Source organism: Panicum virgatum, chromosome 2K (assembly GCF_016808335.1).
Source record: "Panicum virgatum strain AP13 chromosome 2K, P.virgatum_v5, whole genome shotgun sequence".
In the NCBI taxonomy this organism is placed as follows: Eukaryota; Viridiplantae; Streptophyta; class Magnoliopsida; order Poales; family Poaceae; genus Panicum; species Panicum virgatum.
The window spans coordinates 64760354-64775890 of record NC_053137.1 but is presented as its reverse complement, the minus strand read 5'-3'; the positions used below and the strand labels follow the sequence as shown (position 1 = coordinate 64775890).

Here is a 15537-nt window from a genome sequence, read left to right as displayed (position 1 = left end):
GGGCGGGGCGCGCGGACCGGGTCCCGCGTGAGCCGAGGCGTCGGATCACGAGACGCTGTGGCCCCGCTGGCACGTGGACGATGCCGTGCGCTTGTAGGGTCCTGGCTGGCGAGACCCACCAATGGCATGCGGGTCCCCCGCGGCAGTATACATCTGGAATACGTACACCTAGAAATACGCTTCCTACTTTACGTTGGAGAAAACAGGCAGAAGTATAACTGTCCTCCAGTATTAGGCGTGCGCGTACAAGGAAAAGTTGCCTTTATACAATGGTATAACTGTCGGCGTAGCGTATACTTGAGCAGTTACGCTGCGTACCCAGAAGGCCACAAGTATTACAGGTGATAGCATCATACAACCAGGCCGGGAACAGAAGATTTTATTTACTCTGACGCTACACCGTGGGGAGGAACAAAAAGAAGACTAGAGCTCTCTTCCAATATAAAGCATCTAGTTCTTTTATTTTGGCTAATTACGAGAGGTTGATGTTGACCTGTCACCCCCTTTCTCCGTTTCATATCTCATATTTACATCGTGGAATCTCCCTACAAACTACAAAAATTTCGCGATTCCGTGAATCCTTTTGGTGGTACTGGCTTCCCACCTTGTACAGAAACCTCCTTCTGCAATAATGTTATTGAATCCTTTCTACTATTACCTGACCTTTACAAAAAGAAAAAGGGGCCGTTTCTGACCTTTTGAACAAAAAGCAGTGCAGTCTTCCTGGAAAAGCAAAGCAAAGATCTCCGAGCCGTCGGCACCTCCCGTCAATCAAAATGGATAGACGAATCAGTGGCACGACCTTCCTTCGGATCATTATACCAAGGGGGATCATGAATCGGCTATCCTTGTAACCGATGTTACTACAGCATTGCAGAAGAAGCACCTCTGGCTGTTCAAGAGATGCCTGCTAATGCAGCCAAAGCAGGACCGGTGATGGCATGGCTGGAATGTTGCATCCGAATCACAGTTGTAGCAAATGCAACAGGTGTCATCTTCTTCCTCGTCACCTGTGTTTAGGCTACGATCTTCTACACCATCTACAGCCACTGTAATGCGCCGGAAGTAATGAGAGAACTCTTCAAGCTGTGCTAGCTTTGCAAGGGAGGCATCCCCTCGGAGAACATTGCTCTATATAAATACATGCATAATGGAACACCAGTGTCAACAAAATAGCAGATAAAATAACATAAAAAATATAAAGCAAGCTGATCAAGAAAATCAGATACAAAATGGAGAAAAGGGAAAGGAAAGAAAACTAACCCAGTTGTAGCTCAGTAGGTACTGCAACCCAAAATGGATTGTAGCAGGGCAATCCATGCTTGCAAACACTGCAATCACATCATTTAGCTCCCTATGTTCTGATGTGCTGCTGCATTCCATGAGATTGAGGATAATGCCTACAAGAGGAGCCAAGATCATAGTACGATTTGTTTTATCTTGATGCTGCCCTGGCCGTCTTAGCGTCCTGCATACACAAGCTTCCTACTGGTTAAAAAATATGCCCACCTACAGACCTTCCGTGCACTTTACACATAAAATTAGTAGTTGCATAAGCAAGAGATAGATGTACCATAAAACATAAAGAACCACCAAGATGGAAGCATAATAACTCACTTCACTGAGCTCAAATGAATCACATTAGCAATTGAATTTAGCTTGTGACTTATGAACACAATTTGATATATATAGCTTTAAAAGATCATACACCAACTTAAAAAGAACAACAGTGCTGCATATTTTCAGAGTTTCAATAAGGATATTCTACCATTCGAATTTTTCGGAAACTGCAGATTAAGATGTTGACTCACATGTCAAAGAACTCTGCATCAGCTGCTGATATGATGTGGTTGAGAATAAAGACAACCAATTCAGTCAACCTCCGCAAATTCATATCTGGTCCCATGAGGAATGCACAAGGAATCTCTCGGGTACAGAATTCCAAGATCCTTGCAAGATTACATGATACATCAAAAATTACACTGCACTTCCTTTGCTGCAGATCAGCAACCTGAAAATAGAGGTTTGGTCAATTTTTCATAGTTGCGCGGCAACACGCCAACACCAGAGGGAAAAGGGAACATAGATTGTGCCTCTCGTGATAGATAGTATTGGCATAAGCATAACTGAGCAAACAAATTCCAGAAAATGATTCTTATGACTATTTCATTATAATACAGCTGCATCAAAGAGAAGAAGTTTAAGGATATGAGCACTACAGGTTACAACCAATTAGCACAATCCACCTGGTGTTTATCTTGCATCTCTCGGATGGACATGGAGAACTCGGTCATTGTCCAGCTGAGTGTATTGAAAAGTCGATTGAGGAAGGAAAAGAACAGTTCTTCTTCATGAATGCATGTCTCCCTAAGTATAACCTTCAAAGGGAAAAAGGAAAGCAAATAATCAAACCAATGGTTTGCATAGCATTATAACTATCACGCAGTTGCATACGTCTAATTAAATAGTAGACTGAACAAAAATAAAACATAAGTGGCAATATTTAAAACTACCTGAAAAATTGCAGATGATGAAGATTCACCATTCTTAGAGGATGCAAAGCCGGAGCCTTTGCAAAGCAGGAAAAGTATGTTAGAAACAGGAATCCATGATCTGTTGTCAAAAGCTGATAAAAGTGATCTTGGCATTCTATTTATAGCCTCCCGATTGTTCTCGAAAACAAGCATGAATTCTTTGTACTGCACAAGGACCGAAATTGATTGAAGAAGAAGATCTTTCAAGTCTGGATTCACTATCCTCGCATCGTCAAAGTGCTTGACAACCAGAGTGACCTATTAGTAACAGAACAGAACCCTTAGATAACTCAGAAGCACTTAACAGCATGCTGAAAGCTATCAAGAAATAATCATGATTTGGCTCGATCAAACTATCAAGAAATAATCATGATTTGGCTCGATCAAACTATCACTTAAAACAGACTTTTGTGATTTTGTCTCTCTGATCTGATCTGGACTATAGCTATAATTAACTGCAAACCTTTAATACCATTAATATCAACAATAAAGATAGGTGCAATTAGGTTTCAACCAAAAAAGAAGGTATTAGATTAAGATGGAAACTTTTTTTAAAAAAAATAAGATGGATCAAGATGACAAGATGCACGGTACATACAAATGATGCCAGCCCTTGTTTGAGGAATACTGCAGGTGAAACAAAAGGAGGGTCACTCCTTCGCAGGGCATGGAAACAATCAACCTACAAAGGTAATAAAAAGAAGATCCTCTTAGGTAAATAGGTTCACTGTGAATAGGGGAAAAACAGAAAGCCAAATGAAACAACAAACTTACCAGTGATTCCACATAGAACTCAGGAACATACTGGAAAATGGTTTTTGAGTCACTAAGGACCAAAAGAAGCTCCACAACCCACATGCAAGTTGCATACATTCCCCTTTGTTTCCATGGAGAGAAAAGAGTAGCCCGGTACCTGAATGCAACATAAGGGGGGGACAGCAGATTAATTCAGTTGCCAAAGAACGATTGCAACAAGCTACTTACATAATTATATTCATATCAAAGAACATAAATCTTTGAACATCTGTATAAGTTATACAGCTGCAAAGCATCAAAATTTTAAAATACTTTCTTCATCTCTTCCTACTGGCTAGCTAACTAGATGAACCTATTCTAATAATTTAATAAGAATATTGCAGATCATGACTAAATTCAAAAACCATGTCTGTGGCACAATTCTAAACCTTGTAGCACATGCAAAAAAACTAACCATTTTGCCATGGTAGCAAGAAAATTATAGAAAATTTATCATTTCTGATATCATACCAAACACAATGGCGTACACAATCCACCAAATCCTCATGATAGCTATTCCTGGCTTCTTTCAAACGCCTTACTTGCTCTGCGCATGATTTTTCTCGTATTTGCCTGTCAGTTTCTTCTAGTAAAGAAATGGACTGTGACTGCTGAGACATGAAATAAAACGCCTGTATGGAACAAACTTAAGTCAGCACTATTATCTTCAAGGATGCAAAGATAGGAAAATTTCCTGCAGCATACATGTGTGCTTGTATGCTTAAAAAATACATCACTTGCCTGCCTAAAATTTGGTGAGATGCCCAGATGATATAATAATAACATAAGATCAAGCAGCTCTTCCTCTTTAAGTGCTTCTGATGAAGATTGAGTTGTCATTGGCATGCTTTCAAGATTATGCAGTGCTTGGTATCCATATTCAATTTCTGATTGAGTACTTGTGCTAGGCTTGTCTTCGATCTCATCACTCAGACTTCTCCCACTGCACTCAGCAGCAACATGAGCAGTTCTTTCAGGCATGGGCTTACATGGGACTTTTGAAGTTGATGGTACATACTTAGCACTTTCCTTGTATCTTAGGCCAATACTGGCATCTGTGACTGAGCAGCAACAAGGCTTCTGTACTGTAGTGTGTGTTACACGCGTCTCCTCATCATTCATGCAGCCTTCATCCCACTGCACTTCATCTTCCACATCATCAAATTGGTGATGCATCAAAATACTTGGTGATCCACCGATTCTAGGAATTACGCTATAATAGGCATCATTCCTGAAAAGTAATTGTGTCGGAAACTTCCGCTTTCCACCTTTGTGAAGAAATCCAACCCCATTCCCACAGTTCACTTTAGAGGATGATGCGGACCCAGAAGAATCTATGGAAAATCCTTCAGACAACAAATGGAGGATTACGGTGTACAATGAAACAAGCACAGTATTGTTGTAAGTCCCATTGACAACCATCCTATGATCTCCACCTCTAGCTTTCAGTACCGAACCTTGTACGAAGGACCTAAATACAGAGCCTGGAGGCTGGGGGGGAGAAACTGGTGGAATAAAGCATATTACCAAGCTGCAAAGCTCACGATGCATCTCCTCAATCTGCAAGAAAGATTAAAGCATGTGAGTATAAGACAAGATAGCAGAGGCGGGGAGTGGGGGAGAGCTTCAGATATCTATAACCATTAGTGTCTTACAGTAAAAGGTTTTGAAACATCAACCCTAAAAACAACAAAGCAAGAATTTCAAATATATCAAGTAACATACAAGTATAGAAAAAAAAGAAGAACCCTAAACTAGGTAACCACAAACATCATCCTAATCAAACTAAAGAATAGTGCAGAGTTGGCATACACATCACCATGATTCAAGTCAGGAAGAATATAGAATAAAAAGCATTAATCTGAAACATTATTTGATGCTAGGGCAAGCTAACAGAACAACAAAAACTCATGCTTTTTGTTTTAAGTGAACAGGAAGAAATATATATATATATATACTTCTTCTTTGTGCAACAAAGAATTCCTAATTATCATTAGGAGAAATCACAGCTTACAGCAAAATCCTACCAAGAGGCAAGGAATATTTACCTTCTTGATTGCATCTGAGAGTGTTGTCATCGACAGTGTCATGCTAACCTCATCCTCAGAAGACCCAGGCCACCAAACAGATGGTACGAGACACTGTAAATCATGCTTATTTGGTATCTTTCTTGTAAGAAACCCTTCAAATATGAATGCAAAATCTTCTGAGTTCCACCATAGAAGCATTACATCCTTATGCCTAAGAAGGTGGCAAACCAGCGCTAAAAATGGATACGACCCAGAATATGGGCATTCTGTCAGCACAAGTGGTGCAGCTTTGCACATGCAAGAAAGTGCCACAATGAGCTCCTGCAATAATGAGCTGCAACCTGGGAACTGAAGGAAAAGGTCGAGAACCTGATCAAGGCATGAGAAATCATGTGGCTCGCGTGCCCTGAAAACATCTAAGACAAAATTGGTCAATGAGCCCCAGGCAATATACTCAAGGCACCCTTGGCTCATTTCAATAGCACTGAAAAATTCTGCACAGATCGCTTCTGAAATTGGTCGAAAAAGTTCTTGTAGTGGTGCAAATTTTTTTACCCTCCTCAGTTTCTCAAAGTATGCTGATTCAGATTTCTCCAGATTTTGAACTTCTAGCAATCGGAACAAACATCTAAGAAGATATGTCGTATATGTCCAAGAGTGTGGTGGCGCCTCCATTGGTTCGAACCCATCAACAGGATACCGGAATGGATGTGAGCCGAAGTTCAGATGGCAACGCTCACCTTCTGAGAGGGAGATTGCTGCATAGTAGCCCTTGCTTGGTTCCACACTGCGAATTCCATCAAATGCAACACCAAGAGATGTCCCATTCCTGTAAAAGGAGATCTCTCCTGCATCTAAGTTGATGCAGCAACCGATCACATCCCCTACTGCCCATGGCTGGCCATATGGCTTTGGGTCATTGTTCCACTTAGTCACCCTCCAGCCATCAAATGAATATGAATCATCAGCATCACCAACACCTTTCTGATCAGTAAAAGGACAAGAGAGAGTAGCCCATCCAAGCTGCTGAACTCCAGAAGTCTCTAGGGTCACCTCATACATCCACTTGCCCTTCCACACACAGGCATTAGCCCTAGCACTGCTGAATGGGGCAGAACTCTCAACAAGTAACGGTCCCCTGACACTCCTGAACTTACCGCAAATGCTTGAATCGTCAAGAACCACCTTGCTCTGCCCAGCACCTTTGTCTACAATCAAGACGCTACCATGGTATCCATGGATACATTTGTCCCAGTCAAAATCTAATTTTCTAGCCTGATTCCTCAACACTGAGCGCACGAAGACCGCATCAATTGGTCCAGGAGGCCGGACCACTGACTTGTGAGGGAAATCAAGAATGTGCTCTATAGTCCTCTCGACAGCCTGGTGCCCAATCTCGTCATGATAGGAAACCAAGTGCGTCTTCTGGGGGCTAATCTTAGCTTCCTCGCCAGACAATAACACAGCTAGCCCAGGGGAGAAAGCACTCCTCCTATGGCTACAGCTTCCTTCTGCCATGAAGCTCAGGGGCAGCCTTAACGTGGAGCATGTGATTCAGTTGAACCCCCAATTTCTTTGGAAAATAAACTGCCCCACAACCTTTTGGGCGGATTGACCATGCACGCTGAAGAAAAAGAATAACCTGATCAGGGGCGGACCCAGCATAGGAGATGGGTGTACACATGCACACCCGATAATTTTTGCAAACAAAATCGAAGCTACTAGCTAGTATATTGCAGATCCGACAACAAATAGCTTATATTAGGGTTTGGGGTGCTCCGTTTCGCACAGCGGGAACGGAAGAGAAGGGGAGGACATACCTGTTGGGTGCTCGTCGCCGGCCAAGGGCCCGGTGAGGACCGATTAGCGCCGCCGCTCGCCCAGTCGTCGCCGCCGGGAATGGAAAGACCAAGAGAGGAGACACAGAGAAGGGAACGGGCAAAGAAACAGCAGGAGGCACAGGCAAGAGAGCCGCGACGCGTTCGGACATGGGACGATGGCAGCGAGTCGCTGACTCTTTTGCCGTCATTTTTCCTCTTTCTTTCCTTTTTTTTTTGAAGTTCATTTTTCCTCTTTCTCTACCGGTCATTTAAGTCATGCTTCTTTTGCATTCTGCTATCTTTTTCAGCTTTCTAGTAATAAAATTGGTTCATCTTTTAACTTTAACCAATTAAACCCGTTTCTGTTTTAAACTTTTTTAATGAGGACTTTTTTCTGAAAAATCTAGTGGTTTTTTTATTTCTTCGAAAAGATATAATAAAATCAGAAACAATTTATTTTTATTTTTTAATAGAAAAACATTAAGCACGGGCATGTGCCCAAATTTATAAGACCATATATCCTACATGTATGATTTTTATACACGCACCTACATGGCTACATAAAACACGCCGCCACACCAATCAAATTGTGCTCTCCTCCAACTATTATTGTGTTGGGCCCAGCCTTTTTATTTTCTCAATTGATCTAAGTGTTACGCACATAGCCATGACATGACATTTTATGGAATTATAAGCCGAGCAAAAACATTTCAAGGCCCTCAATTGAGTCTGAGAGGTCCTGGTCTCCTAGATGCGGGTGAGAATGTCGGGAGAGCTAGGATTTCAATGTGGAGAAGCCACGATGAAGGTGGGAAGAGACAGGAAACAAAATTTCAGTTAGTCAGTGAATTTTTTTGGGATCATCGTTTAACTCTGAACCTTTCCTTTCACGGGAAATACTGTTGTATTACGGGTATGTTGGTGTTGTTCGAGATTCAGCTAACCTTTAATTTTTACGCTCGAAGAGTCAACTTTGCTTTTGCATGGACGTATGTGTGGATTCCAGTTGATTTTGCCGATTTTAGTGCTGAGGATATCGACCTTTACCTTTTCTATAAAACAATTGCTATCCCCGTTGAACTTTTTTCCTTTCATATACTTAATTGTAATAATTAAGGTTAGCCTTTGGTTAGCTTGAAGTGTTAGGGCCAACCGTCAAGCAATCCCCTTTAAGTTCAGATAGTAGTATATAATGCAGGTATGCAGTCAAACAATTGGAAATACTTAGCCACTGCAACATGCAGGACACGTCAACATTTGGTCATCTATTATTAGCTTGCTCAAACTATTGGAACAAAAATCAAGATCACTCGATGGAGGGAGAATACCATTTGCGGACATCTACTATCGATGCACATGCATATTTCCTACGTTCCAAACATGTGCTATGTTGCTAGTGCTGGCCAATTATCGTTTAGGCTAAGCCTGAAACCTAATTAGCCACTACTTCTTTCGTGCAACGATAAATTAAAATATGATCAACTAATAATAATAGATAATAATGCGTGGTTCCAACTACCAACGCTAATCTAACCTTGGGGATCTTCGTTAGGGTAAAAACTATATCAATCTGACTTATCTATCTATGTTTGTCGATAATTATCATGGATGTCATTTAAGGATACGAGTAACATAGAAATAAGGTGCTGGTATGTAAGTATATAAGGGTGATTATACGGCATGACTCCAACTTCAGAAATTCATGGAGTTCTCGGAGCTGCTATACCCAACTCTAAAAATTCTTGAAGCTAGACTTTTAAATGAATTAAAGATCTTTTGCTGAGTCATTATATTTTTATTATAAATAAAATTATAAATAATTTAATCTATTTTATAAACATCAGCTCCAGCACCTATATATACGCCGTTTACGCCGCCGAAGCAGATCAGACCATGACCTGTTCGGAAAAAATTTCACATCTTAATCGCCGTATCGCGGGCGCAGCTGCACCAAAGGGAACGAACTGATCCGGACGTCCGGCCATGCCTCTGCTACGAGTACATCGTCTATCTAGCGCCGCCACAGGCAGGTGGTAGGCGACGAAAGCTCCGGGCATATTCTGCACGACGGGGAAGAAAGAGACGAAAGATGCCTTGTAGCCGTCCCGAAAGACGTAGCCTACCCGCACAAGATTCGTCGACCATTACGTGCACGATGGCCGCACGAACGGGCGGATTACTTTTATTATCCGCCGGCACGTGAATACTTCTGGTTTCGGGCAATTTCCTGCCCTCCTTTCCTCGAAGCTCTTTTTCTATTTCCTTTACGATGTGGCGTATAAGCCGTGGCTGAACGCTCCAGCTTAATTAGATTAATTAATTATTAATTCGTGGAGGACAAACACGTGTGGCCTTCTGCATCTGTCCTGAGCCGTAGCGAAAGCGATGGAAATGACCGTGGCGTGCGAATTACCGACCGTGGCATCATCTTCTGGATGCCTGGATGTTCTCGCTCGGGAGGAGACCGGATGCGAGAGCGACGCCGCGCGATCCGATGGCGTAGGCTAGGCGAACCGCCGAGCCCACGGGGCGTCGTGGGACACGGGGGCGGTGCCGCCGTCGCCGCGCGGGCGGGCGGGGCGGCACTGTCACCACCCTTGGCCGCCGGCGATCGCCGGGACGTGAGCGCGCATAGATCTCGGGCGGATTTGGGGGAACGGAACGAGGACCGGTTGTCCTCTCCGAGTTGTCTTTCTCATAAACCAAAATCTGAGTTCTCCTTACACGCGATCGGCCTATATGCCTCACGCCAATGGCCTCGGGCCCACAATACAAAAATACGCCTCTCTGAGACGAAAGCGTAACACAAAGTAATATGTTCTCCTACAGCTCTTAGTCCGTCGTGGCGCCGTCCATGACATTGCCCCCCCCCCTTCAGACGTTGCTTGTCCCCAAGCAACGGCATCTGGAAAACGTTGCTTGACGACATAGTAGTCCTCCCAAGTAGCTGAAGACTCGGGTAGATGAGTCCATTTGAGAAGAACCTGTGGAATAGCTTTGTTGCCCTTCTTCACCAAACGCCTTTGTAAGATCTTCTCAGGTGCCAGGGATACGGCACTCAAATCAGCAAGCTTAGTAATATCTGCAAAGACTGGAGTATGATCAGGGGTGAATGGTTTGAGCTGAGAAATGTGGAATACCGGATGAACCAAGCTGTTAGCTGGAAGATCCAGTCTATAAGCTACTGATCCAATGCGTTCCAGTATTGTGAAGGGGCCGAAATACTTGTAAGCAAGTTTAGGATACGGACGATTCACCACCGATGCTTGAGCGTACGGTTGGAGCTTCAACAGCACGGGTTCCCCTACCTGGAACACCCGCTCAGTTCTCTTGCGATCAGATTGATGTTTCATGCGAGTCTGGGCAATGGCTAGCTGCTCCTTCAAAAGAGCAGTATGGGTAGCCCTCTCTTCCAACATCTCACTAACAGTAGAGTTGGTGGTTTCTGTCAACACTGGTGTAGCACCCATGTTGGGATCATGGCCATACAACACTCTGAAAGGAGAGCAACCCAGGGAAGAATGCCAAGATGTGTTATACCATAATTCAGCCAATGATAACCAGGATTTCCATTTGTGAGGAATGTGGTGCACGGCACATCGTAGATACATCTCCAAACACTGATTAACCCTTTCGGTTTGCCCATCGGTCTGCGGGTGGTAAGCTGTACTATAAAGCAACTTAGTATCCAGCAAAGTGAATAACTCCCGCCATACTGAACTCAAGAAAATACGATCACGGTCAGAGACTATAGTCCTGGGCACTCCATGAAGTTTCACCACTGAGTCCAGCAAGCATTTGGCGACTTGAGCAGCAGTAAATGGATGTTTGAGTGCAATAAAGTGTGCATATTTTGTGAAACGATCCACTACTACCAAAATGACATTAGCTCCCCCTGATAGTGGTAAGCCCTCAATGAAATCCATAGAGATGTCCAGCCAAGCTCCCTGAGGAATTGGTAGTGGTTGGAGAAGTCCAGCTGGGTTGGTATGTTCATGTTTTGCTTGCTGACAAATAGTACATTGCTTAACAAATTGCTCAACATCTTGTTTCATGCCTCGCCACTGAAAAAGTTGCTTAACTCTGTAGTAAGTAGCTTGAATGCCTGAGTGACCCCCAATTGGGCTAGCATGTAATGCAGAAATAACTTTAGTTCTGATTGCTGAGTTGTCCCCAATCCAGATATGACCTTGGTGTCTGATGACTCCATCTACTAAGGAATAGCCCTGAGAATCAGGTGAGGCCAGAGCTAACTGAGCCAAGAGTGTGTGGGCAGTTGGATCTGTAACATAGGAATTCAGAACTTCTTGTAACCATAGAGGTTTGACTTCAGACACTGCCTGAATGGCCATGAGGTGTCCTACTCGAGATAATGCATCAGCAGCTACATTCTCCTTGCCTTTCTTGTATACTATTTTGAACTGTAAGCCCATCAATTGTGTCATTGCTTTCCTTTGCAACTCAGATTGCAAGTTTTGTTCAGCAAGATAGGACAAACTTTTGTGGTCAGACTGAATGACAAATTCTTGTCTCTGTAGATAAGACCTCCACTTCTCCACAGCCATTATCAAGGCAAGGAATTCCTTTTCATAAATGGACAAATGTTGATGTGTGGGTCCCAAGGCCTTACTCAGATAAGCTATAGGACGACCCCCTTGCATTAGGACAGCACCAATGCCCGTTGAGCACGCATCTGTTTCTACCACAAATGGCTGAGTGAAATCAGGCAATTGGAGCACAGGTGTTTGTGCCATGGCTTGTTTCAAGACATTGAAAGCTGATGTGGCTTCTGTAGTCCATATAAATTGTTTCTTGCGTAGCAACTGCGTCAATGGCTTGGCAATAATGTCGTAGTTCTGCACAAAGCGTCTATAATAACCAGTGAGTCCCAGAAAACCCCTCAATTCAGTGACTGTAGTAGGTATTGGCCAATCCTGCATGGCCTGCGTTTTGGAAGGATCTGTTGCCACACCATGCTTAGAGATAATATGGCCCAAATAATCAATCTGTGACTGTGCAAAAGAACATTTACTCCTTTTCAAATAGAACTAGTGGGCTTGGAGTTTCTCTAACACTGCTCTGATATGAGTGACATGATCATCCAAAGTCTTGCTATAGATCAATATATCATCCAGAAAAACAAGCACAAACTTTCTGAGAAAAGGTTGCAACACCTCATTCATGACACATTGAAAAGTGGCTGGGGCATTGGTTAGCCCAAATGGCATCACCTTGAAATGATAGTGCCCATGATGGGTTTTGAAAGCAGTTTTGTATTCATCCTCAACACACATACGAATTTGATGATAACCAGCTGTCATGTCCAGCTTAGTAAAGTATCTAGTGCCCACTAATTCATCCAAAATCTCCTCAATAATAGGTAAGGGAAATCTATTCTTCACAGTGAGAGCATTTAGCTTCCTGTAGTCTACACAAAAATGCCAACTACCATCTTTCTTTTGGACAAGCAAAACAGGTGATGCAAAAGGAGAAGTACTATGAGTAATCAAACCAGCTGACAACAGTTCTTTAACCTGCCTCTCAATTTCATCCTTGTGCAAGGGTGAGTATCTATAGGGTTTGGAATTGACTGGGAGAGCATTGGGCACTAAAGGGATTGTGTGATCATAAATCCTAACAGGTGGCAAGTTAACAGGTTTTTGAAAAACTGCATCAAATTCATGTAACAAAGATTGGACAGGTGCAGGTATGGGTGGAGTAGAATTAGTGTCCAAAATGTCCACAATAGCAAAGGCACTAACCTCATTACCAGCACACAGCTTCATTAGTTTGAAAGCTGAAAGTTTCTGTAATCCAAGAGATGGTGGAGGAATACCTTGCAACTTGAAGGATTTGCCCAATTCAGTGAATTCCATGGTTCTGTTTTGCCAATCACACTTCATAGGACTGTGGGCTTGCAACCAATCAAAGCCTAGAATAGCATCATAAGCCCCCAATTGAAGTACTTTCATGTCAGACTTAAGTGTGTGACCTTGGCACCACCAAGTAAAATCAGGTACCCATTGGTCAGTAACCATAGTATGACCATTTGCTGTCTGAACTTGTAGTGGAGTTGTTGGTATTGGAACAATGTTGACTTGAGCGAGGAAATCAGAATTCACAAAGCTGTGAGAACTCCCACTGTCCACCAGAATTAACATAGTCTTGTTCCTCACTTTGGCTTGCAGTCTAATGGCATCATTTGGCTCAGTACCAGCAATGGCATGAAGGGACAATTGGCCAAATTGTTCAGGTAGTGAATCCTCCTCTAGCAACTGCTGAATCACCTCTTCAGTCAAAGGTATATCCAAGTCATTAACTGCCAAAGCATTGACTTGTGCCTGGGGCCTTTTGGTGCAAATAGCTACATGTGCAGGATCAAATTTCTCCCCACAATAGAAACACAGATCATTGGCCTTGCGATATTCCCACACTTTCCTTTCTTTCCACAGATTGGGCTTCTGAAAAGCAGGTTTGGACTCTGTCTTTGAGGGACCAGCATTGTATTTGTTAGAAACAAAAGATTTGTTAGGGCGGCCTTTGTTTCTGTCCAGAACTTGCTGCTGTAATCTAGCCAGTTGTGTTGCCTTTATCATTGTTGCAGGCATCTGAAACTGCACAACATCCCTAATCTCAGTTTTCAAGCCTCTGATGAACTGTGAAATAAAAAAACCTCATCCAACCCGGGATTATGCATGGACACATGAAACTGTAAGTCAGGGAAACCCAAAATGTACTCATCAAGTGTTGAAGTTTGTGTGAAATCCAACAGTTCATTCATAGCAGAACTATAGTCATGCGAACCAAACTGCTCCACAACTGCAGAAATAAACGGTTCCCAATCTCCCAGTCCATACCTGAGCTTGTAAATCTGTAACCACTTAGCAGCAGGGCCATCAATATTCATTGCAGCTGTTGTTGTCCACAAACTCTGAGGCAACTCATACAATTGAAAGAAATTCAGGCACTTATCCTTCCAAATCAACGGGTTATCACCTTCAAATTTAGGGAAAGCCAACTTCGGAATAGCATGACGATGGTGGCGTGTATTCTCCCCAAATCCCTGAAACCCTCCATGGTGGTCATGGTTAACAGTGTCACCTGCGGGGCGGCGATTGAACGGAGGTGCAGTGTAATCTGGATCCGGGCGAAATGGAGAACGCTGGGCATCCCGCTGGTGTGAAGTCAACTGTGCGACTGCCTGACCCGTAGCCTCAATCTGCTTGGTGAGGGCGGCCTGATCCTTCAACACTTGCTCAATCACCTGCACACTGATGTCAATCTGACCCGCTGCAAGGCGCTGGTTGTGCTCCAAACTGCCCATCCGCACGAACAGCAGATCAATGCTCTCTGACATACGATCCCATCGATCATCGTCCCTTGCAGCTGCAGCACTCATCGCGTCCAGCACAAATTGTGTCTGAGCGGATGGTTTTGGTGGCGCCGTGGCTGAATCCCTCCGGAAACCGATCTAGCGTGATTGGGAATTAAGCGAGGACAACACCTCGCAATGTGCAAGGCGAAATCAACTCGACAACCCGAATCATTTGCCGGATCAAGGTCGACGGAGTACAGGGATTGCAGCTCCACCCGTGGAATAGGGTTCCGCTGAAGAACAGAAAGAGAAATCCCCCAAATCGGATGATCCCCTATGACCTAAGCGGCGCGAATGAAATGGAAGTGGTCGACGGCGCCGGAGCGGCTAACCGGCGGTTTGCGGTGGCCGTCGACGATTGGAACTCGGCGACGGGGCGTGGACGCCGAAATCCTGAGCAGGATCGGCGGAGCAGAGTCGGACGCCAGAGAAGCGTACCTGAGTACGGGATCGATTCGCGGCGCAGCAACTGCCGGTAGCGTGCCGAGGATACTGAATCTGATACCACTGTCACCACCCTTGGCCGCCGGCGATCGCCGGGACGTGAGCGCGCATGGATCTCGGGCGGATTTGGGGGAACGGAACGAGGACCGGTTGTCCTCTCCGAGTTGTCTTTCTCATAAACCAAAATCCGAGTTCTCCTTACACGTGATCGGCCTATATGCCTCACGCCAATGGCCTCGGGCCCACAATACAAAAATACGCCTCTCTGAGATGAAAACGTAACACAAAGTAATATGTTCTCCTACAGCTCTTAGTCCGTCGTGGCGCCGTCCATGACAGGCACCTCCCCGATCCGCGGACCAGCCTTGACTCCGCGCGCGTACGCGCCCCCCAGTCTCTCGGGGGGACGCTCGCGCCTCGCGGCGGTGCCGTGCGGCGTCTCGCGTCGCCCGGTCGGCCACTGACCGCTTCCTGACTTCTTGTTTCGATCACCGCGGGCAGTACGGCGCTGGAGCTGGTGGCGGCCACTGTTCTCCAGT

At 44.3% G+C, this 15537-nt stretch overlaps 1 protein-coding gene across 1 annotated transcript; it reads right to left on the bottom strand.

Moving 5' to 3' along the window:
* Positions 1 to 353: 353 nt before the first annotated feature.
* LOC120694561 (E3 ubiquitin-protein ligase RKP-like) lies at positions 354 to 7354 on the bottom strand. Its single transcript, XM_039977726.1, has 11 exons — positions 7180 to 7354; positions 5378 to 6983; positions 4071 to 4889; positions 3801 to 3961; positions 3309 to 3447; positions 3133 to 3216; positions 2514 to 2792; positions 2247 to 2378; positions 1812 to 2011; positions 1264 to 1468; positions 354 to 1131 (listed from the first exon to the last, which is right to left on the bottom strand). The coding sequence occupies exons 2-11, from the start codon at positions 6875 to 6877 to the stop codon at positions 832 to 834; spliced, it is 3819 nt and encodes a 1272-aa protein (XP_039833660.1). The 5' UTR covers positions 6878 to 6983; positions 7180 to 7354; the 3' UTR covers positions 354 to 831.
* Positions 7355 to 15537: the final 8183 nt, after the last annotated feature.

Excerpts from the sequence above, each read along its gene's own strand:
- LOC120694561 (XM_039977726.1), bottom strand. The coding sequence starts at position 6,877 with ATGGCAGAAGGAAGCTGTAGCCATAGGAGGAGTGCTTTCTCCCCTGGG. Across the intron at positions 3,448-3,800 it reads TGTGTACGCCATTGTGTTTG|GTACCGGGCTACTCTTTTCT; the intron begins GTATGATATCAG and ends TGTTGCATTCAG. Across the intron at positions 2,379-2,513 it reads CATCATCTGCAATTTTTCAG|GTTATACTTAGGGAGACATG; the intron begins GTAGTTTTAAAT and ends TTCCCTTTGAAG.